Raw genomic sequence first — 25,658 nt, forward strand, 5'->3', positions numbered from 1 at the left:
AGGATATAGACGGACATACAGAGGTGTATTTATGTGTGCACCTACCTATGTTAAGGGAGTAATCTGAGAAGCAGAGATGATGTTAGGATACCAAACAAAAATACATCCAAGAAACATGTTTCTTGATTTTGGAAAAAAAATTGAATTAATATAGTAACATTTATATTAAATGGTTTAAAAGGGATCCTTTCACTGATCAAAGGTACTGACAGGTAACACAACAGGAAATGGCCTAAATTCCTCGACACTCTAATCACACTGATAAAATCATGTCTGTAAAGACCACCGATACGCATCTTGACCAATGCAGTGAATAAAAAGTCCCCTTAAATTACTGTTGCCGCATAGCTATCTACCACGTTCTAAAATCTATACAGCTTTCTAATCCCTGCTAGTGCTCGTAACCAATGACTTGACAATCTCTGGTCCATTTCTGCCCAGCTCCCTTTGGCTCTAAGATCAGCTTTAACCTTCTCACCCTGGCATCTGAGGCTTTCTAAAATGTCATCCTACTCTAAAAAAGGCTGCCAATAAATCAGGCCAATCCGATTCCTCAGACTTCCTGCACAGGCCATGCTCCCCTCTACTGCTGTGGGTACCCTGAAGGAAGATGACTAGACTCTCTTCAGGAGGCAGGCTATAATCTAAAGGTCTAACTGAAAATGAGACAAATGTACATACACCAAGAAAAAAATAAATAATAACTATGAAAAAGCCATGACAGACAAAATCTTTAATAACAGTAAACAGATGGAATCAAATTCAATCTCTCAAACCAAATAAAAAAAAAAGTATTTATTTCCACATTGCATTTATCTTCCTTGAGTGTGTGCAAGTTCATTAATAGCTATAGTTCTCACAACATACTTCCCCAAACGGTCCTCAGACACCAATTTCCGGTACAGAGATACAGAACTACAGATAAGCAGCATCAGCATATCGGCCAATCTGTCTAGGGTCAGCGCTGGAACTGGGAAACAAGAGCGCTCAAACCACGTGATGGCTGTCTTTGGGCACTGCTCCTAAAGAGGTAATAACAGCAAGTCTGATGAGTATCAGACCCATACTACTGATACTAAGCAAGCAATCAGAGACTCTAAATGGAAGAACTGGGTAAAAGAGAAATTAATGAAAACAGAATACAACTTATAATGTCTATATTGTTCTAACACCTATCATGCCACAGATGAATTTTGCCCAGTAGTGAAACGTAAAGTCACTGCCTGGAATTCCAGTGAACTGCTGGTGCGTGATTGCTGGTGCGTGATCCCTGCTGTGCAATCCCACCACTATGGTCCACTCGAAGTCCATTTTGTTTTGTACTCGACAGAAAAAACGTTTATTCAACACATTTCAAATGTATCTACTGTCTCAGAAATTGATGCACAAATGGTATATTAAGTAAACATTTAGTAGCTGAAAAGATAATCTGTCTGTAAATTAATAGTCATTGAAATAAAGACTTCTACGCCCTCCCAACCAATTTAAGTTGTACTGAATTAACAGAGTACACTGCTGCTTTTAACTTTGGATACTTTTTCAACTCTGCTTTGAGTCACACAGTGACTTCATTTCCTGTGAACAGTAGAATCAAAGAGGGACTAGCCACCCAGATAAGAAATTGCTTCATTTCATACCATTCCGAAATGAGATCAGACATTCAACAGAGGAGTGCTAAACACAACCGGGAAAGAAGGAGATAGGCATGATGATTAATATAGACTTTATTAAGTCAAGTATGTAAAACACTTAAGGGTCACTTCTAGAAAAATAAACGGAAATAAATTCAAGTAAACAGGAAAATATGACAACTCAAACTTAGATGACACTATATAGCTACATATGAGTAATCATGTGAAATAAATGGCCTAAATTGACCAGTGAGAAGACAAAATCCTCAAATGGTATAAAAAACATGACCCCTCAAGGACATAAGTATGCAATGTTTAAAAGCAAAGAAAAAAAAAAAAACAGGAAGAGTCAAAGAATAAAAAGTCTAGACCAGCGATTTTCAACCAGTGTGCAGGAAGAACATGCAACACCTGACTATTTAGTCGGGAGCACTGGCCTCTTTTCCCCTAGATTGTCAAATTAAAAAATGACAACAGCCAACACAGCAATAGTTGTCTGGTGGGAATGACTCAAAATTACACCTATTTTTTGTCAGATCAGCAAAAAATATATGTATTTTTAGCATGCCACAGAAGTTTATTAATTAGTTTATGTGTGCCATGAGACAACTGGTCCAGACAAACCACTGGTCCGGACAAACCACTGGTCCAGACAAACCGTAACCAAAATAAAGCTAGTATAGTAATGTTAATATCAAATAAAATAAATTTGAGGTACTATGTGATGATAAAAGGCGTGAGTATCCAAGAGTATGTAAGTCTGCACATGTATGCATCTAATAATCCAGCCTCAAATTTTATAAGCATAAACTTGCAGAAATACAAAGAGAAATTCTCAAATCAACCATCACAGGGAAAGATTTTAACATGCCTACATGCAGTTAAACAATTACTGGAAATAGAGAGATTACCCACATAATTAATAAGTCTGATCAAGAGGACAACACCAGAATCCTGCACTAACAATGAAAGGATAGTATGCTTTTCCAATATCAAAAGAACTAATGCAAAAATTGACTATATATTAGGCTGCGAATTAAGTCTTAAGAAATGCAATAGAATCTCTTACTTAGACTATATTCTATCTACCCACAATGTAATGAAACAGGAAATCTGAACAAAAGAAAAATGCCCTCTTTACCTGAGACATGCACACATATATGTATCCATAAACACATCCACACTCTGGAAATTTTTAAAAACATACTTATAAAAACTTCAGTGGTCAGCCCTGGCTGGTGTGGCTCAGGTGGATTGAGTGCTGGCCTGCGAATCAAAGGGTCACAGGTTCGATTTCCAGTCAGGGCACATGCCTAGGTTGTGGGCCAGGTTCCCAGTAGGGAGCGAGTAAGAGGCAACCACACATTGATGTTTCTCTCCCTTTCTCCCTCCCTTCCCCTCTCTAAAAATAAATAAATAAAATCTTTTTTAAAAAAAGATAGTATGCCTAAGTAGGGAAATGGATACACTGGTTTAGTATTTCAAAGGAATACTACACAGCAGTTGAAAAGAATAAAGTAGATCATAAAGTACATAATAAAAAGACCCAGGGAGAACAAGACAGGAGAGATGGGAATGAGACTATAGCAAGCAATGTCGTTAATGTTTTATTTCTGGTGAATGTGAAAATGTCTCTTTTATTTCTATATTTTGTACTTTTAAATATATCGTCATTATCTTTAAAGAGAACAAAAATAGATTTAAACCAAAAAGTACACTCTTCATTCTTGAGGTTTAGTGATTATAAAGAACTTCAGAGATGACAGGGGTCTTCTAGATTATCTGATTAATCCTGTGTTCTATAGTCCGTTTCTGGGCCTCACTTTGGCTCAGAAAGGTTGAATAAATGACTGCAGGTCACATAACAAGTTATCAAGTTGGTTCTCAAAACCTAGACCCCTAACTTCTAGGGCAGATGAGAAAAAATGAGGGGCACGTTGTCACAGATAGTATAACTGAGTTAAGTTCAGACCCCCATTCCCTTGTTCTCCTTATTGTTCATTGTTTGCTACTTCAACTGCTCTCTCGTCTTCCTTTCTTTCTGAGCTTCAAGTACTATTAATCCTCTTTTACTACTCCTTTTCTTGAAACTGAAATATCAGAATGATTATCACTGAGTAAAAAGGTCTAGATAACTAATACAAAGATAAAGGCAAGGACAATGATTCATTTATCTTAGTAGTTCATGACCTTCACAGTAGAACTGGTGCTGGAATCCAGGCTCAAGCACTAGCTAGCTACGAAACTTTAGGCAAATTACTCAGCCTCTATAAGTCTATCTATAAGCTTACGTTCCCCATTGTAACACTGGCAACATCCATAATACCTACTTCATACAGACTCTTATAAATATTGCATGAGATAATCCATTCAAAGCTTTTCAGTTCTTCAATAAATGTCAGCTATTAGTATATGTCATATATACGTGAGTTAACTATGAAAAGCAACAAACTCTTCTGATTATCATAAAATTATAAGTTGCTAGATACTTTTAAAAATTAATTGGTATCAATCAGCATCAGTGCTAATGAATTATGTGCTTTGAAAATCATGAGCGGTTTTTAAATTAAAACTAAATAAATGAACTAGATGTTAAATCATTATCTGTCTTGGGATAAAAACACTTGAGGATAAAGTGCTGAAATCTCACGACTCTGAAATGTTAACCAGAGGCTATCATTTCTCCTCAAGTATCTTATAGTCAGAGATAACATTCAAACTATTTTAACGCCCATTCAGAACAGACACCAGACAATATACAGGACCAGTGCAGACTGGCAGAACACCAGTCCTGCTTCTTACCCTTAAGGGTCAGGAACAACTGTTTGTAATGGAAATGATGACCTTCTTCTATGTTGCCTAGTTTTTTTAATGCAAAATTGTGACCTACTAATTCAGAGGAACACAAAAAATGAATCTGTTTTGTAATGCCATGAATGAGGCCAGACTGTGCTTCTCTTGTGTTCACACACCAAGAGAGCTCTCGTCAGCTCCCCAACTCACCTCCAGGTCACAGCTGTACTCGGTGCCATCTAGGAGGGTCACTTTACACTGGACAGTTTTGGCCTTCTTGGTGGCTTTTTGAGCAGCCTTCTCTGCTTTTAGCTCATTGGTCTGCACTTCCTTTGTCTCCCTTTTTGCTGCTTCTTCTGATTTGTCTTCCTGTATTTCCTTTTCGTCCTCTCTCTCCTTCCTTACTTCTTTAGCAGGCTGTTGATGAAAAAAATGAAGTTTATACCTAAGTTGGCCAATTTGCAGAAAACAACCCATTAAAAGGAAAATCCTAGCAAGAATGGTGATTGTTGCAAACACTATAAGCCTAAGATTTTAAAAGACTTTGAATGTTTGCTAGAGAGAATATTTCCCCACATCTTCCTTTCTCCAATCCACTGCCCAATTTTTTCACTGTTGCCAACTTGGTAATTTGAGCATTAAATGAGTAAAAGAAATGACACCCTGGCAACCACAATTTAAATATCATTTCAAATAACAAAATTTACAATTATAATCTCAAGATCATGGCAAAACCTAGGCTTCATTAGGCGAATAAAATGCACACACATACAAACCTATTCCTTCCTACTCACTGAACACTCAAGTAAATCAAATCAAGGAGGTACAAAAGTACGTATCATATAAAAGGAGAGATGATAGAATTCTGAGAGTACCTGTTTAACCTTAAAAGAAACAGACAAACTGTCCTGATTGGTATGGCTCAGTTGGTTGGAGCTTCATTACGCAAAGTGAAAGGCCGCCGGTTCGATTCCAGGTCTGGGCGCATGCCTAGGTTGCAGGCTCAGTCCTCAGATGAGGCATGTACCAGAGGCAAGACATGGATGGTTCTCTCTCACACGGATGGTTCTCTCCCTCTTTCTCCCTCCCTTCCCCTCTCTCTAAAAAGTAATAATAAAATCCTTTAATAAAAAGAGAAACTTTTTTATGGTGTACATATCTACTGGATTTTTTTTTTTTGCTTTGTTTTATTTTGGAAATTTTTAAAAGAAATAACAGGAAAAGGCTGTGGCAAACCACTCCAAGACCCATATTCTAGACCTACTAAGCCAAAACAGGATCTTAATACACGAAACCCGTGAACAACTCAAAGCAAGTAAGCCCTTTTGTTGAGTGGTGAATACCACCAAGCTTCCGTTTCCAGTCACCTACTTCACAAACATACCTGTGTCTCAGGACCGCTCACTGAAGGCGTCTCTTCCTTGACATCAGCTTTAATGACCTGTTGTTTTCTCTGAGCTGTTTCTTCGACATCACCCTTGGCCGGCCTTTCTTCTTCAGGAAGGGATTCCTCTTTCTCTAAAACCCGTTCTTCCACAACAGCTTGGGTAGGCTCTTTCTTATCTCCTCCATCTTTGGCCACTACTAAGTTATAGGACTTTTGTTTCTTAAGCCATGGGGGTATGAACCGAGAAATGCCTCTACTCTCAGACGGATCCTTCTGCCTCTTCTGGCGGTGGGGACTACTTTGGCTTTTAGCTGAAGGAGATGATTTGGAATCTTTTTCCTCCTCCGGATCAGATGACTGATTCTGCTGATTTTCTGCTACTTCTTTAGGATTCTCCTTGGTTGCATCCTCGCCTAACTGCTCAGATTCCTTCTTCACTTCAGACGTGGAGCCTACTTCAGTAGTCATGGTCACGGCTTATGCTGTAAACAAGACATAATCATAGAGGTATTTTACAACCTCTCCCAGTTCAGAGGCCAGAGACAGGGTCAAAAAGGATGGGAAGGGGAATAATGGTAGAGAGATGAGGGGAATAAAACGCCTGTAGGGAAAGAAGGTTCATAAGCACAAGAGAAAAATGGAGACTGCTACTCTAACTTTCAGAATTCTCCATCAGAATCAAAGAACCCAAACTAGCATCACAATGGAATTCTTCTGATTCTATACAGATAGGACTTAAAATCATCAAGTGCTGTAGAATGATTACTTATGTTCTGTTTCATCTAACTATAAACTGTAATTCACCCCAAAATCCAATTTTTAAGAAAAATTACTTTTCTCTGTACTTGGTCCCTTACTCTACAATACGAAGTATCATTGATGTCAGAAAGTACTGACACATATTTTTATTGAAATTTCACACATTAAAACTAAAATGTTAGGTATTGTAAAAATTACTGTTAAATATTGGGTGCTTAATAGTGAGAAAATTATATCTGTGATGTACATGTTCTTTATTCCAATATTAAATCCCATAATTCATCATCACTATTCCAATGCAAAAGATAGTCTTCTGGGAAAGGTACTCAAACCATGACCAAAACTCCAAAACCCCAACGCACCCAACCACAAACACAGTTTTCTTTGTGTTTGTGCTTACAAGAAAACATCTCAGGACCCCTAATCTGAACCAAATGAAGACATTCTGCGAGTGGAAAAAATGCATCTAATAACTGACTCCATCACAACTAATGAAAATGAAATTAAATATGAGCGTAACTGGTTGTCTACATTTTACACAGGCAAAGAGGGACTCTGAGAGCACGGCAGCACCATGGACATAAAAAACAACAGGCAGGAATGACAGAGACAGTGTTCTTTCCTCTCTCACCAATGAGCAGAGTGCTCAGAGGCCTGGCACCCTGACCCTATGGGAAATTTTCCAGCTATCTTCAAAAGGGGTACAAACTCGAACAGTTCAAATAATAAAATTCACTCTTTAAAGCTTTATTGAAATATCATTCACAGACCATAAAATTTATTCCTTTTCAATTATCCAGATAACGGTTTTGAGTATATTCACAAGGCTGTACAACCATTACCACCATTGAATTCCACAACATTTTCATCATTCCAAAAAGAAACCCTGTATCCACTGAGAGTTCTCTCCGTTCTTCTCCCTCCCTGCATGCCCTGGCAACCAGTAATGTGCTTCAGTCTGTATGGATTTGCCTATTGTACACATTTCAAATAAATGAAATTACGCATATACAACATGTGATATTTTCACTTAGCATGTTTTCCTTAGTCCTCTGCATTGTAGCATGTGCCACCATTATATTTGTTTCTTAAAATATTATTCACCATCTTTTGACAAACATGTATCTCATAAGAGTCTAGTATCCTGCATATATAAAGAACTCTACAACTCAGCCCTGGCTGGCATAGCTCAGTGGATTGAGCGCAGCCTGCGAACCAAAGTGTCACAGGTTCAAGTCCCAGTCAGGGTACATGCCTGGGTTGCAGGCCATGACCCCCAGCAACTGCACATTGATGTTTCTCTCTCTCTCTATCTATCTCCCTCCCTTCCCTCTCTAAAAATAAATAAATAAAATCTTAAAAAAAAAGAACTCTACAACTCAACAACCACAACAAATAAAACAAATAAAAAATAAGCAAAGGATTTGAGTAAACATTTCTTCAAAGGACATATACAAATGGCCATAAGCACTTGAAACGATGCTCAACATCATCAGTCATTAGAGAAACAACAAACCAAAACCACCATGAGATGCTACCACTTCACATGCACTAGTCTGCTATAATCAAAACAACAAATAGTAACCCACATTGGTGAGGATGTGAAAAATCTGGAACTCTGAACATTGCTGTCAAACTGTAAAATGGCATAGCCTTTTTGGAAGACTATTTAGCAGTTCCTCAAAAAGTTAAAGCTACTCTATGACTCAGCCATTTCACTCTTAGGTATATTCCCAAGAGAAATGAAAACATTCACACAAAAAGTTGAGATGCATGATCACAAGAGCATTATTCATAATAGTCAAAAATGGAAACCCAAATGCCCAGCAGTTGCTACATGAAGAAACAAAATGCTGCGAGTCCCCACGACAGAATGTTAGGCCATGAAAAGGAACGAAGTACGGATCCACACTGTCGCATACAACCTTGAAAACATTAAGGTAAGTGAAGAAGTCAGCTACAAAAGGCCACATCCTGCATAATCCATTTGCGAGAAATTCCGGAACAGGCAAACCCACAGGCACAGAGTAGATTAGGGCTGGAAGGAGGTGGGAATAGGAACGACTGCTGATGGGTACAGGGTTTCTTCCGGGGGTAATAAACATGGTTTGTAATCAGACAGTGGTGATAGTTGTACAACCTTGTGAACATACTCAAAATCACTGAATTGTAAGCTTCAAAACATAATTTTTAAAATGTTACTTCTAACATGCAAGCATAAAAAAACATTCAGTCAGTCGGCCTGTATTTAATGAGCCCCTACAATGTGCCAAGTACTGGGCAAAGGAATAAAGACTGTCTCTAAGGAGCTGGGAGAGTAGAGGGTACAGATAAATCAAGAGCATGCTGCTTAAAAAGCACAGGACAGACACTGAACCCAGATTAGGAGAAGAGTGTCACCAGGCAAGCCTTCCTACAGAAGTTGAATTGTGTTGCTTTAAAATGATGTCTTCATTATTCAGGCAAAGGAATCAGGATAGGAGGCCAGGATATGCCAGGCATAGGGAACATGAGAATGTCCTTCCCATAGAAAGCCACAAGTACTAAACCATAATACATTGTGCAACTTAAGTAGGAGCATGTAAGGAGGTACAGGAAGGAAGGAGGAAGGTGAATTAGTAACAATGTAGTTGTAGTAGTAGTTGTAATAGTAGTAAGCAGAAGCCAGAATCTTAAAATTTTGTGTTGATTTAAAGGCAATGAGAAGTCATACAAGCAATGTAAGTAAAGGAGTAATGTAAATCAGATTCACATTTCAGATAGCCCAACCCGGCTGGAAAGTAAAGGAAGAGAGAAAAGGCTGGTGTAGAAATACGTGCAAAAAGCTGTTGCAATAAGCCAGGCAGGAGAAGACGAGGGTCCATCTTTGTTATGGCAGAAGCAGTGAGATAGAGTAAAAAAAATGAATCTATCTAAGGGTAAAGAGGTACATGGGACATGACGCGGTGTGCACACTGAATATAGCAAGTCCAAGAGAGGAAAGGGTAGGAAAAAAGTCCCAGGTCATTGGAGACTGGGGCGATGTTAGAACCATCGTGGAAATGGAAAACACACAAGGAAAAGACGCTCTGGCTGAGACAATCAAACTCGGTTTTCAATTCATTGCCATTAGAAGCTCGTGAAGGTGTCTAGTTGGCCACTTGACACACAGGCCTTGAAGGGAGGCCAGATGTACACTACACACAAAACTGGGAGTAACTACCAGTGACGGCTGAAAGCATACATGACACTGACATCGCCGTAAGAAAAAGTATAGTTTGAACTTAGAGGGTCCTGAAAAGAACTCTCATCACCACCAATGTATAATGGTCAGGCAGAGGAAAAGGCGTGAGGGTGAGAAGAAATATATAGTGAGAGAGGGACATCAGGGGAAAGTAATGTCCTTAAGGGCTATAATACAAATAAGCAATACTCTAGGTAACTATAATATTAACATGTCTAATCTTCTCATTCTTAGGCATTTTTTAAATTATAATTCTACCCATGTTTCAAAACTTGCACTTACCAATTTGATACCTCTATAATGTATGAATGTATGTATATGTTTACAGTAACATCACTCTGGCCAGTATGGCTCAGCTGGTTGGAGTATTCTGCTGTAAACCGAAAGGTCATAGGTTCAATTCCTAGTCAGGGCACATACCTGTGTTACAAGTTTGGTCCCCAATCAGGGCACATACAAGAGGTAACCGATTGATTTTTTTCTCTCCCGCATCAGTGTCTCTCCCTCTCCCTCACTCCCCCTCTCTCTCCCTCTCTTCTCCTTTCCACTGCCACCCCTTGGGTGAGGATAAAAAAAAAAGTTCACCCATTTCTTCTGCCTCTCCCAAACCCTGCCACCAGTAAGCACCTTTATGAGCTTGGTTTTTGTTTTTGGGAAGATTCCACGAAGTATGAGAGATCACATGGTATTTGTTTTTCTCTATCTCACTTAATTTCACTTAACATAATGCCCTCAAGATTATTTCATGTTGTCCTAAATGCAAGATTTCATTCTTTTTTAAATAAATAATATTCATATATATATTTTCTTTATCCATTCAACAATCGATCAATATTTCAGCTATTTTCACATTTTGGCTATTGTAAATGATGCTGTGCTGAATGTGGGTATGCATATATCTTTTTAAATTAGTGTTTTCATTTTCTAAGAATAAATATCCAGAAGTGGAAATGTGGAATCATATGGTAGTTCTATTTTTAATTTTCTGAGGAATCACCACTCCATTTTTCATTAGTGGCTACACCTCTATTAGGCATTTAAAATTCAAAATCATGTCTTCCAATAAGACCCTTATGTGAGCACTTAAACTGGCTCCATTGCAGAGAAAACCTTTATTTTTCTTCTTTAAAGTACCACTTTCCACGTGCCACTTAATCATGAAATGACCAAGGTTAAGTTTTAGCATACACTCTCATTACTTTGTGAGAGTTGAATGAATGGCCCCCATTCATTGTTCGTAATAATGAGATTACCCCCATTTTTGCAGGTGATAAGCAGAGGAGCAGAAGCTGGGTTGCCCAAGGTCACTAGATGGATAACCACAGAACTGAATAAATACACCTGTTCTTACTTGTATTTCATAATGTGGTTACAACTCCTCCAGTGTCTATGAACAACCAAATCAACTAGAGAGCCTTGGCTTAAGTCAAATAAGATTCATGCCAACCTGTAAATATGACTACAGAACATAATCCTGCATTATTACTATTGTATAGCCAGCTCCTCAAAATTAAAAATTTACAAGTGGGTTCCCATCACAAATAAAATGGTTTTGAAGGTTATTACTTGGCTGTGAGATAAAAACCGAGCCAATGGAAGGAAATGAAAGACAGGGGTGCTCAATGCAGAGACAAGGCCACGAAGCCTCACAAAGCAGCCCTCCTCCATCACTGCTGCATTTCATACGCCTAAGTCTTAAGGTTAAGAACTACGGTGAACACACAGTAGAGTACAGAGACACTGAATTGTAAAGCTGTACACCTGAAATTTATGTTATTCACCAATGCTACCTCAGTAAGTGTGATAATAAAAAGTGGAAAAACCTCAGAGCCAATCAGTATTACCCATCCAAATAGATTAAAAAAAAAAAACAACAAGAGAAATAGCTAATTAGATCATAGATACTCAACAATAAAGATGGATATAATTATATGTAAATAAGTACATTCTTAAAATAGCTTCAAGAAATCAACAAAGCTCAAACCTAAACACTACCTCCTTTGTTGATAAAACGGTCTCTTGAACAAATTACCACCATCAAGAAAACATGTATTATAGCGCATCCATTCACCATAATTATCATGCTTGTAACTCTGAGTTTCCAAGACGGATAAGCCCTTAAAACTCCATCATCCACTAAAATGGAAACTCTTACAGTGGAAGGCCAATCCCTCCCACTAAAATGAAAGCCCCAGAGGGCTAGGATCTCTCTTTTCTTTACTGTAGTGTTCCCAGCATCTGGACTGACACGCAACAGGCACCAGATAAATACTTACTGAATGAGTGTTATGAAATCATCTCCTCTAATACCCTCAACTTTATCGTACCAATGAGGAAACTAAGGCTCAGAAGGACTAGGAGATTTGCCTGAGATCACAACACTAGGTGGGTGAAGATGAAACCATAAGTTTGGTTTCCCAAACTCCAGCAATGCTCATTCCACTAAGTTTTAATTACAAATACCTAAAATCCCTCATTAGTAAGTTATATAACATACTAACTAAGGACCTTTCTACTTATCATCAACCAAAAAGAACATTGTTGTGAACAGCCAGCCCATTAGAGAAGCATGTGGTTTCGACACAATTACCATGTTGGCATGCTCCAGTGGGATTGATAAAAAGTGTTCATTATTTTAACAGCTCCATGAGAAAAAGCATGCATCATTTAACATGCAATCAAGCAGAAAATCATCATCAATGGAGGATCAGCAATGGTCAGGTAAGGAGCTGTGTTATGTGAAGCCATTCTTTTTCTAATGTTTAAAAAGAAGGTAAATTCCAAGGCACTGTCTAGCCTAACCTTCCTACCCTGTAACATTATGCTCCTGAAAACACTGGCCCTTTATCAGAGCACCACAGCAAGTAAAACAAAGCAAACGGTCACACAACTCTACACACTCATACAGTAACTTCAAGCAAGGGGTTCATGCTAATTATTGGGTCCAGATGTTTCCTGAAGACCTTGAGAGAACCAGGGCCTACTTTGAGCCCTCACTGTTAACAAAATCCCTGCGCAGGGAACAGGGAGGGTGGGTGCCACTGCCAGCTGCATGGCTCCCATCCTCTGCTGAGATCACTTGCTTCAGTTCATCTCCCCAAATGGCCTGTAGTCTAAGAGAAGGTCTTTTAATACCCCACCACCTTCCCTTAAAGCATTAACTGTGGGGGGGGGGGGGGGGCCCAAAAAAACAAATACAGCAGCTAAAATACTGGAATGACTCAGCAGCCACCTGACTCTACTTGGAACATAGTAAGAGTGATGCTCCTCGAATACTGTGGTACCTCGGCACCTGCGGTTAATTCATTCCTACAAGTGTCAAGAAAGTGACAATTGATGAAGTATATTCTCTTGTGGGGTAGCATCGTGACTCATACAAGTTCTAGCAAGTGTGACAAGTGGCAAGCAAGCACCAAGTGCTGAAACACATTTTTCTCATCAAAATGAGATGAGTACCAGGTTTGACAAGTTCTAAAGCTGACGACTACTGAGGTATGGCCGTATATCCCTCAGGTAAAAGGAGGGGAGGAGGGACAAGGAGGAGGAGGAAAGAGGAAAAAGAAATATCTGCAGAGGGAGAAGGAATAACAAAGACAGGTTGACTTAGAGCAGAATGCAAGAAATTCCTCCCCCTGCTACGTTTCTTTATCCTAAGTGTCAGAAGGTCTAGAAAATACTATATCGTATATTCAAATAAATACAAATACATTCCAAAGAGACTATTTGTTGGTTTACATTATCTATATGAGGAAGATAAACAAGAGTTTGTTTTGAAATAATCCAATGCTGCCCACCCTAGTTACCTTTATAACACATCTTATCACTTTTTTAAGAGATAAAGGACCAATAAGAGACAAGAAATGTATCTATAAAGATACAAACTAGCATCTGGTTTACATTTAAACCCACACATACAAAGGATATGAACTGTAGCCCTTTGGTTGTTCAAGTCCAAGCAGGATCAGATTACATTCAGAGCATGGATTTCCTCCACCCTTTCTCCTTTTTAATAGAACCCAAATTTTTGTTCAGCTTTTTTCTCTTCTACACAAGGGTCAATGGAGGCTGGTCTAGGGCAATCATGGTAGTCCCCCTCCCCATGCTAAGAAGTCATGCAGAAAGTCTGTTGGTAGGCTGGGAAAAGATTCCTCCCCCTTAAAAGAGCCACAAGGAAGAGAAGGCCCCTCTTTCACCTCTGAGTGTTATTTACATGACTCCTAGAAATGCTGCTGCCGCCTTGAAAAATCCCACGGAATCCCAAGAGGAAAAAGCCCACGGAAAAGGAGACACGCAGTAGAGGGCCACTGGCTAGACAGTCACAGAGACGAGGACCAGAGGCCCGAGCACGTGCCACACGCGGCCAGGTCCTGCATTTGAACTTCTCATCACGAGATGATATGCTCCCCTGTGGGTCAAACATTGAGCCAGGGGTTTCAGTTACTTGCAGCCTCTATCAGGCTCTGCTCATTACATTCTGAGGCAAGCACTAGAAAATAAGCCCTAAGAAATGCGTAGTACACACAGAATCATCTCAGATTAACTATTACTCCTCACTGGGTGTTACGGCCCTCATACCTAAGAGCCACGGTTGTCAAAATGTTCAATTATTTCCAGGGGTTCAATTTTTAAAAACCTACTATCTGAGTTACTATTAGTGAAATAAACCATTAATTCTTTATTCTAACAATGTATATAAGAATGAAAAAAAATCTTAAGAGGTCATCCAAGTGTAAGACTCCCTGCATAAACTCGAGCTAGGGTATGAAAATCAAGGCATAATTTTCAATAATGTCCAATTCCACTAGTGCTAACAACCTCATTTATTAAAGCAAGTCCCTGCTACTCCATTTCAGAATTAGGTCAAGAAAGGCACCTGTGCCAGGCAGTCTCCACAAATAACTAGGGTCATCCCCAAAACACTCTTTCTTGAAATGAGGGCTCCGTAACCAGAGGCTGCGCATGAATCATTAGGGATCCCAATACTGGACAATGATGTCCAGTATTGGGACACCTAAACCTGGTCACACCAGGCACTCCAACAGCACGCACTAATCGAGGTGACAGAGATACCCAGAACTCTGCCAGCTATTCATCAACCACGTATGCTGAATTGTGTGATAAGAAATATTGCCGAACCCCTTTTGCTCAAATTCCTTCTCTCAGATGAGGACCCAAATTTTGTAATGGCCAAAACATTCTGTGCGAAGTTAACTGATCTTTGGGTAAAGTAACATGGTAGTTTGGAGATACGTCTGGGAACCAAACACCAGAATTAGAATTCCAGCTCTGTCTCTCCCTAGCCAGGTAATAAACAGGTTATTCAGTCTTGCTGAGGTTCAGATTGCCCATAAGCAAAACAGGGATATAATATACACTCACTGGTGGCACTAAGGATGAAATCAGATGTTATGCACAAGTGCCTGGCACACAGTAAATTCATAATAAATGGTGGGTTACCATCATCAAATAGGGATTCTGTGAAAAAAAATGAACCATGTCTGTTTTCCACTAAAAATTATAAATAGTAATAGTAAGCTCAACCCACTTAATAAATAACAATAATAATAAATAATGATAATGTCAGCAGTTTGCTGAGCACTGTCCAACAGACTTTGTATGTAGCAATTTTTTTCATCTTCACAACACTTTGGTATTGGAATTAAAATTACTCAAATATTACAGGTGAAGAAGGTAAAAAAAAAAGAGGATAAATAACTTATGCAAAGCCACACAATCAGTATATGGAAGAGCCAAGATTCGAGCCCAGGCTATCCAGCTTCAGAGAGCTTATGTGATACCGCCACCAATTCCCAACAACTTCAGTAATTTATAACAGCATCTAGCATAATGCCTGATCATCATTTGTGAGAAATATAAATATCAATATACTATTACTACCATTTGAGGCTTTAGAATCATTAATAACGTTCTGAGCCCCTATAAATTTCAGTGACTTTCAGGATACATGTTGTACTGATGTCTTAGCCCGTCCCTTCCAAACAAATGTTTTTTAGCATATGTACCAGACACCAATAATACAGAGGGAAGAATCCTACTCTCAGTCTGGTGGGGGACAGAAATAGCAAGATTAGCATTAATATAAATTCAAATAACTTATCACTAATTCAGAAATTTTGCTCACTTATATTCAGAAATTACTACTAGTTTGTAAAGCTGACACAGGTTTCTGAGAAACTACTCTTTTTTATTATTATTATTTTTTAATCATTGTTCAAATACAGTTTTCTCCTTTTTTTTTTTTAATCCTAATCCAGTCCCCCCTCCCACCCTCCCCACTTCCCTCCCATTACCACCCTCCCCTTAGTCTATGACCATGTGTCCTTTAAGTTTGTTCCTGTGAACCCTTCCCACTGTCCCCTTAAATTCCCTCTTCTCTCCCCTCCGGTCACCATCAGCCTGTCCTCTATTTCAGTGTCTTTGGTTACATTTTGCTTGTTTCTTTGTTTTGTTATTTAGGTTCCTGTTAAAGGTGAGATCATATGGTATTTGTCTTTCAGAAACTACCCTTCAAGAAGTCACACAATCATCCCTCATGGAAAACACAGATTAAATACTCATATGACATGAACAGGCATCATGCTTTTTAAAGAGCACTTAATTTTCATTCTCGATTGTATTTGCTCTCTAGCTGAACTCAAGTAATTTGACTAAAAAGCCAAATAAAATAGTACCGGTTATAAATGTTATAACTCAATCCTCAATGTCATAAATTTCCTTAACATCAAAAATTCAAAACAAGTTTCATTTTTAAATTGGGTAGGATGACCATCCCCCCAGTAGGGGGAAAAAAAGTAGCTAAAGGACGAGTGAAGAGCTAACCGAAAAACAAATACAAGAGACACATAAACATATGAAAAGATGCTCACCACACTTGCAGTAAAATACATACATGCTATAAGTTCAGAATGCAAAAGTCCAAAGGCTTATTCACATCAGCACTGAGCATGGCTATGGGAACACAGGCACTCCCATGTAATTGTGGGTAGAAGAGTCAACAGGTACCGACCCAATGGAAGTCAATTTGCCAAGAGCCAAAATTCCACATGTGTACACACTAAACCAGTAGTCCTGCTGTGGGAATGTATCCCACAGATACATCTGCACACATGTAGAATTATATACAGATGGTGCACTGTAACACTGCTGGTAAAGAAAAAGATCAATGTCTGCAGGGGACATTAGACCACATTCACGAAACAGAATACTCCGTAGCTACAAAGAAAAAAATGAGGAAGGTTTCCAACACAGTTACAGAAATATCTCCAAGTTACAGTGTCAAGTACAAAAGCAAGATTCAGATAGCACATAGGATGTGTGATCTTATGAGCTAGAAGCAGTGTGTGGGGGAAGTATGAACATGTGAATGCACATGCACATATTTTCCTATAGATGCATAAAGAAAGTAGGGGAGGGCCCAGAAGACTAACAACAGTGATTATGGGAAATGGTGTATGGCACTGGGTAGATGAGGTCCAGAGAGGGGAGAAAATATTTTCTCTGAGAAGTGTGTACAAACTGAAGCACTTAAATATTTCATTAGGAAAAAAATATTTATGCATTAAGATAGTTAATGCATTAAGTGAACCCAGCTTGGTTGGTCTGCTTCCTTGGAGACAACCCAAAAGCCACAGCTGCCATAAACTCGGTCACACATGCTTCACAAGCCTGTGCCTTTCCCTACACACACTGCTCTCCTAACGCTCAACATCTAAGCTTTTAGAGCAGCCAGACATCTTCTTTTAAGTATATCAATTTTCTGTTTAACAATAACAGCAAAACAAAAAAAACTAAAACAAAAAAAGCACATACAGTTCCTGAGAAACCTAGCTAATTTTTTACTCTTTTTATCCTCTAGAAATGAAATGAAAAGGTATCTTTTTTTAACAATAGTACTGATGCATATGCAGCCAGGCCGAAAAGATTATTCCTATTTTCTGCTGGATAAGTGGGAACACGGCACCTTGAAATAGATTTCTCTGAAAGTTGAGATTTTTAAAAGGAGAATAAAACACAATGGAAGATACTTCTTAATGGTTTCTAAGCTGGTCATACATAAAAATTCCAAATCTGTCAGCAGCTTCTTCCTCATTTACAGGCAAAAGCAGGAACAAAATTGGCCTGGTAAGCACAAGGATGTCATGTTTCCTGTCCACACCTTCTCCCTGCCCTGCATCTGTTCCCGTGCTCCGATGAGGAGAGAGGAATTTTGCGCAGATGAGTAACTGCATGTTCCTAGTGCATGCCGTATTTATGCACCCTGTGGCTTCTCAATAGATTTGTGACGTTCCTAGTATCCTGGGAACATTTATTTGGACCATCATCATATAATGTTCTAAACAAAAGAAAAATGCATTGTGCAGTTTCTTCCAGTGACATCATGACCAGACACAAACAGCAAAGCCAACACCAACAATCTCTCCTAATCATAACACATATGAGAGAGTGTACTTTCTCTGAGCTCATCCCACAACTGCCTCCTGCATAGGGTCCTTTCCCAGACCATCATAAAATACACTTGGTATCAAGTGGTAATCTACAGCCAGTCTAATGCTATTCCTGTGTGAATCACACTCGAAATTCTTTAGCTAAAAAAACAGTGGTTCAGGAGGCTTTTCCCAAATAAGCTAATGGCAAATCCGCCAGGGTTAAGTGCACAAGATAAATGCACAGGCTGCAGACGTTGCATTTTAGTAAGTCATAAGACAAAAGCTTGTCAAAGTCAATCAACTCCCCACACTATGACAAGGCCACCAAGCTGGAGCCTACACTGATCTCACACTTTCAAATCCTCTTCTCTGTAAGCTCTGGAACACTGTGGTCGACAGGCATAAATATCTAAAACTTGTCAAAAAATATAATTCACTTGGTAAATTTTAGTAGTCAGATCTTCTGCCATTTTAAATACTTACAGCACTTCCAAAGAGTAGAATGAGACTATAAACTGAATGATTCTTCTAGCTTAGGTAAGCAGATCTGAATGTTGAATCTAGTCCTTGGGTGAGTCAGCAGAAGGAAGGTAGACTGTTAGCTTATGAACCCTCCATGCCTGGCGTGATAAAAGCAACTTTCCCCAGGTGGGAAAAGCGGTAACAACAATGGAATTACCGACATGCCATTTGGAAATGCTTAAAATCTTTTTTTTTTTTAATTTCTACTCTGAGCATTAGTTTAGCTCAAAACTACTTGACTTAGTAAGAGCTTCAAATAATTACTTTCTAGGTGGTGCTGGCTAAGGCAAGTTTTTATTTCTTAAATATATTTCTTTGGAGATAAGATTTCCAAAATTCAGACATTTGTAAATGTGGTTTGGTAGAGGATCCTGCTGGAGAACATGCCAAGCACTCAACCTTAGAGTCCACACCAAAATATTCCAGCAAACTAAATGTCAAAGATTAAAATCTTCCTTTCCAACTTTCTTTGTTAAACTATTCGTCATCAATATATCATATAATGTGTGTGATATATGACTAGCTGTACAAGTCATCAATATCAACTTTACAACTATTTATGTCCACACCCAAGGTGCCAATCATTTAAACAGACAATTCTTTCTTGAGCCTAGAAATAGAAAACTTCAACTTCCCACGTTCTCCTCCCACCCCCCAAACCTAGTAATTACTTGGTTTGAGGGCAGTCTGAGGGCATCCCTGCAGTGTCAACAATGAGGAAGGAACTTGCCAAGGTTGCCCCCCACCCCCTGACCCAGACCCATCACAGTAGTACTGCTTTGCATTTCGTTAGAAAGTAGCATGCAAACAAGGTTGGTTAAAGAAAGAAAAAAAAAAAAACACATTGTAAGACTAATAGATTCTATCAAGAAAAATCAGGAAGACAATTTTTCCTAAGTCTGGATATCAGCATCTGGGCAACATAGTGAATTTTCACATTAGTTCAATGTGACAACAGATTAAATATTCAGTAAAACAACTTGCTGAGGCCTGTCCTTATTCAACTAATATCACACTTAGATTGTAACAACACCAAAACGACATATAATTTTTATAACTTAACAGCCACTAATTTGCAGATGCCAAAAAATGTGAATTCAAATCTTTTGCTAGCCACAGTACTTCTTTCGATCAATCAGGTTAGCATGAAAATGAGGCACCTTACAGATTAAATTCAAATCTGTCCTCCTTTACCCTGTTAAAAAAAATAACTGAACACTATTAACCTCACACACTCCTTAATGTAATTTAGGATAATTAACTTTCATACAGTGTATCGTACTACTGAACAAATCAACAGCAGAACAAGTATATAAAATAAACCAAGTAGTTTCATTATTCTCATAGAGCAAACCTGAGAAGGCAGTTATGTTAAAGATAACCTGACAAAATTCAATTATTACCCTAGAAAAATTCAAATAAGTAGTTTAAACTAAACTCTTGACCACACACACACAGAAATATTCTTTCATAGGGCTTAGTTCAAATATAACTGAACATATTCCCCTTTCAAACAGCATACTCACCCAGATTCCATCTACTCTTTACATTAGCATTTTCCAAGTTTTCAGTCCCCTGAATACTGACACTCTCAAAGGTGGGCTTCCTTCAAAAGCAAAACATTAAAGCATATACAATAAAACCCAACTGATGCAACAGAAATTTCCTAAAACTCTCCCCCTTGAATTACATACGTAGCTTTTAAGTACATCAAGCCCGTTGTCTGCAGTTCCCTGTCATCAGAAGGCTGTGGAAAGCTGATGGAAACCTAGTCTGCAAAAGGTAGTGAGCAAGACCAGCGCCACCCAGGCGGGACCCTGCTGGAGAAGGGCATGCTCGGTGGGAGAGCCCAGCGTGGTTCCAAGTTACTTCATTCCTCAGCTAGAGAATGCACATGGGTCAAAGAAAAAGTCATCTTCCTGCTGCCTGCTCTGCCCACCAAATGAAGAAAGCGCGCATAAAGAATAGTTTTAATGATGCAACTGTAATTCTATGATAATTTTTATAATTCTACTGTTGCTGGGAATTTTTTCTGGTTTTGTGTGTATGATTTTTACTTTGCTTTCTCTCACCTCTCCTCAACTGTGTTTTCATTTTTGTCCTTTTATTCCACCCAAAAAATAGACACCAAAAGTATATGTATATAATATATGGTCTAATCATCTCTATTTATAAAGTACTATAAACTGATGTATACATTTCCAGATACAGAAAAACCCTGTAAACACACAGTCCAGTTTTCAATATATAAAAATGATATATCAATTTTGATTCATTTGTAAAATAATTTGCTTATTCATTTCACATTGTACTTAAAAATAAAGGCTCATTTTAATGTCGATTTATAGGTTCCATCATAGTTACAAAGCTGATAAATCCCTGTTTTATTATTCAGTCAACCCTACACTGAGAAATGATGAATACAAATGTAATCATACATCCTTCATATGAACATAAGTACATATGGAAACAATGTAAATAAATGTAAAATCACTAAAGGAAAACACATTAATTTTAAGATTCAGCTCAGAAAAATTGGTAAAGCAACTAATCTTCCTCAATTCTATGATTTACTTTTCCACAATCTAAATTCCGGTTGTTGTCCCCCTGCCAGCCCCCAGTGTAGATGTATATTAACCAATCAGGACCAAGACGGTCAGACTCTGGATAGAGGCGTGCATTTTTACGACTTCAAACTGCTACCACAGTGCTCTCCTGTCAAGCAGTTCTGACATTAACTAGTAGTAAGTATTTTATGTTCACATTCACCTACAGCAAAATCTTTTTCTAAAAAATACGAAAAATATAGGTCTTTTTTAATTACAAAGAAAACACGTTAGATACTTAAATAAGATGTCACCTGTGCCAACTAGTACAGAAAGGGGAAGGTTTGCTTTGCTTTATGAGAACTTATTGAAAATACATTTTAGTAGCAGCTAGCTCTGAAGAGATTAATCTGTCAAAATGAACAAATACAAAATTTTTTAAAAAGAAGTCATTCTATATACGGGAAGTAAATAAACTTCCCTACCCACCTCCAAGTTTTCACTGGTCCACAATAGGGCAATTTGGTAAGTTTAGTAAATCTAATTTTATTTGATTCAAAGTAGCATCTTCTATTTTATGTTCTTCTTACTTTTTTCAATGTTAAATGTAATTTTCAAATAAATATTCCAGTGCATGACAGATATATTTCAATATACTTTTTGGAAAAATATTGGCTACAAGTCATTTTCTGAAATGGGTTGCTCCATGGAATCCAGAAGTCTCAGAACTACTGACACAGCACTGGATTACTGACACTAATTAACACTGGTAGAGCTCTACAATCCAGCTCAGATACCTCTCACCTGGGTGCCCTGCCCTCTTAACTCGCCTACTCTAGGACTGAATTGTGTCTCCGCAAAATTCCCATGTTGAAGCACTATGTACCCCACCTCAATGTGATGGTATTTGGAGATGGGACCTTTGAGGAATCAGATTTAGATGTGATCGTAAGGGTGGAGGCCATCATGGTAGTACCCCTATAAGAAAGACACTAGAGAGCTTGCTCATTCTTTCACCCTCCCCTTGCTCTCTCTCACATCACCATGTGAGGTCAAGGAGAGAAGGCGGCTATCCACAAGCCAGGAAGGGAACACTCAACCAAAACTGACCAAGCTAGCAACCTTAATCTTGGATTCCCAGCCTCCAGAACTATGAGAAAATAAATCTGTTGTTTAAGCCACCCAGTGTATGGTATCTTGTTATGGCAGTAGAAACCGAATGCCACTGCTCACGCTCCTCAGCTGGCTGCAATATAAAGATCCTGCTTATGAGACATCTCAATCTGATTATTCAAACAAACATTAAGGGAACTGAGATAGAAAGTCTTGTGGCACTGTGATATGGAAACAAGCCAAACCATTAATACCATTTAACCATAAATAGTTAAAAAGAGAACCCAGAGAATTTAAATGAGTTTCCAAACTCATATACCCAGTAAGTGGTAGAGCCAGAATGTATATACCAAATTGGTCTTCAAAGCCAATGCTAGTGGCATTGGTGTTACGGTGGTGAGCAAAGCTTCCTTCCAAAATCAAAGGCACTTTTCCACCAATGCTGTATTATCTCTATTTTAACATCCTTGTTTTCCAGATGAGTCAACTGAACCCAAAGAAGTGAAACAACTTACATAAGATCACTTGGCGGGTTACTGGCAAAATAACACATGAACCAGGTCCAGTGTCATTTAAATTATTCATTTCCAGTAGTTTAAACGTATTAAAGTTCACAAAATACATTAGTTAAAACAGCCACATGTCTTCATATAAAAAACTGCTAATATGTATTTATTTCTATTATATCTCTCTTAGAAAGATCCTAAATAGCTATGTTTTGACACTGTCTCATTATTCCACAAAAAATGGGAAATTTGAGGTTTATCTCAAAACGCTATTTTTTGAATATTAAAAGGAGCTGGTTGAGATTAAGGTGGAAACATTTTTCCTATTTTTGTTTGTCAGGTTTGTGTATATATAGAATTTTATCTTAAACTTGGTATCATGTCTTCACTTTCTACAATTATCCTACGTCCTGACTTTCTGAGGATAAAGAATGGAAATCGAATAAGATATAAGGGACCCAATAATCTGAGGGGTTACTCATAGTTACAAAACCAAACTCTGTGCAGAAGTTCAAGTTACTAGTGTTGCAGAAAGACAGTGAGGAAGACAGCTCCTTTCAGCCTTCCCATCTTTGTTCACATAGCTTCACCTGAGAAGCAATCATCTATCTGTCAAGTGAGGAAAAAAGCTCACATAATTTTCTATTATTACCCTGAAATAACCTAGAAAGTACTCAAAACAAACCTCTGGTTTTTGATTCTACTAATTTTACAGGAATCCAATCTTCCCATCTACCAATCATCAGGCAAAACTATACTTCCTGAACAAACATGGAGAAGAGTTTTAAGACTCTTTCAATTGGGGTGAATTCAACTGGTCCATAAAATTTTCCAACAGCCCACATTTCACAGGATCACTGCGATCCGATGTCAGCAAAAAGGAAAGAAAAAAAAAACTGCACCAGTTCCACGGCTTCTATGTGTAAGCTCTCTTCTGACCACACACCACCACCGCTCAGCTCCTCTCGGGCCCCAAATCCAGAATAATTTGCACAACTGCTCATGAGTCATTCGCAAAATTTCTTTCCTAACACGTCTTTAAAAAGGTAACATTAGAAAGTACTACAGATCTGTGAAACTCTAGGGAAGAAACATGCTGTATGGGCCCAGCTTTTTACCAGGGTTTGGAAAGAGAGTAGGTGCAGGTGGGGCAGGGGCCGGGGGTTGGGGGATAAAGAAGTAAGTGGAAGGTGGGAATCTATAGTCAAAAAGTTAATGTTTTGAAACTATCTAAAAAAGTGTTAGGCAAAGCTAATTTTTTTTTTAGCTAACAAAGTCAAAAGTAACACTATTAGAGTTACACATTCAGATCAGTACAGTATCCAGCACTTGCTTGGAAATGTATTATTTTCATTCCACATGTCTAGAAAACATTTACTAAGTTCCTCTTTTGCACCAGACACTGGTCTACCACTCAAAAGTTCTTCCTCAAACCAGCCCTCAGGGAATTCACAGTCTAGCAGGGAAGACAGATATATAAACAAATAACTATACCACATCTGATTAAGGGCTATAGCAGAAGTACAGGAAGGGCAAGGCAAAGTAGACTACTCCCTTGGGGCAGGCGGATGGGTCAAGGAAGGCATTATTACCTCACAATGTTTAGGCTCATTCATCTCTCCTTTTAAATGTACAAATGCTACTGCTAATGTGGAATTGACACCCCCCTTGCCATACATAGGAGTTAAAGAAATAAAAGCACCAGTCACAAAGCCCATTAGATACAAAGCAGAAACAAAGATCTTGTGAGCATCTAGCAACACCCTATATGTGGCTGAGCAAAATGGGTTTTTTATAGAATAAATAACTTTAGAGCCAAAGGGATTTCAGCATTCATGTATCTCTAGTCCTTGCCTTTCACAGATGGAGAACCTGAGGCCAGATGTTAAGTTCTTGTTCAGGTTACCCAGTAAGTCAGTTGTAGACACAGCCTAGATGTCAGATTCTGACTAATAACTGCATTGCCTTTCCCTGTGCAGACTGCCCTGCCCGGATGAGAAGAAAAGGGGTGAGACACTGTTAAGGAGAGAACAGGGAATAGAGAGGTCCTTTATGGCTGTCCAAGGGCCAGAAGAAATGAGCCCTGAGATGAGGCATCCAAAAACATCCTTATACCCTCCCATTCATTTAAAAAAAAATTATAAGTTTCCAAAAATAAAGAAGCTATTGTCAAGAAATTATCTACTCTTCCCAATCGGAAAGAATTATTAAATTCATACTCAGTCTGGATATATCCCCCTGTTGTTACTTAGCTAAGTCTGTAAAATGAAGGTATCAGCAGACAATCTGCCTTTTCAACAGCAGGGTTGTGAAGAACACAGGAGAATCACCACTGTAGCTACAAGTAAAATGCAAAATGCTAATGAATGTTAGTTATACACAGAATTTCAATGGTAACAAAAATTCATCTAGGCTATCCCCTAGAAATGGTTGACTGTATCATTATGTTTAACTTTATTTTTAAAAATCAAGCATTAACATATAGCAATCTCCTACCAATTCCATTTTATCTATTTTCCCCTCAAGTTGTATAAGGAAAACTGTTTCCTCACCCTAATCCACCCTCCATAATTTCCCTTCTTCTTCTTCCTTTCCTTTAAAAGGGCTCCTCACTATTCAAGAGGCCCTACTACAACCACATAAACAGCAAACATGTCAATACAAGGTTCTTATAAAAAAAAAAAAGTGTTTTATATCGTTGAACACGACTTCTAGCAGGGCAAGCCAAGGC

The 25,658-nt window shown here is 38.5% G+C and overlaps 1 protein-coding gene across 14 annotated transcripts in view; it reads right to left on the reverse strand.

The window, feature by feature from the left end:
• The window catches only part of EPB41L2 (erythrocyte membrane protein band 4.1 like 2), a 207,954-nt gene that overhangs the window by 111,737 nt on the left and 70,559 nt on the right, over positions 1-25,658 (reverse strand). For all 14 annotated transcript variants that reach the window (XM_045843891.1, XM_045843889.1, XM_045843888.1 and 11 more), the window contains 2 exons: positions 5,809-6,293; positions 4,635-4,841 (listed from right to left, as the gene is read on the reverse strand). In XM_045843891.1, coding sequence (XP_045699847.1) covers positions 4,635-4,841; positions 5,809-6,279 — 678 coding nt within the window. In that variant the 5' untranslated portion in view covers positions 6,280-6,293. The remainder of the gene's footprint in view (positions 1-4,634; positions 4,842-5,808; positions 6,294-25,658) is intronic.

Source organism: Phyllostomus hastatus, unplaced genomic scaffold, assembly GCF_019186645.2.
Source record: "Phyllostomus hastatus isolate PE091 unplaced genomic scaffold, TTU_PhHast_1.1 phas_contig_40, whole genome shotgun sequence".
Taxonomy (NCBI): Eukaryota; Metazoa; Chordata; class Mammalia; order Chiroptera; family Phyllostomidae; genus Phyllostomus; species Phyllostomus hastatus.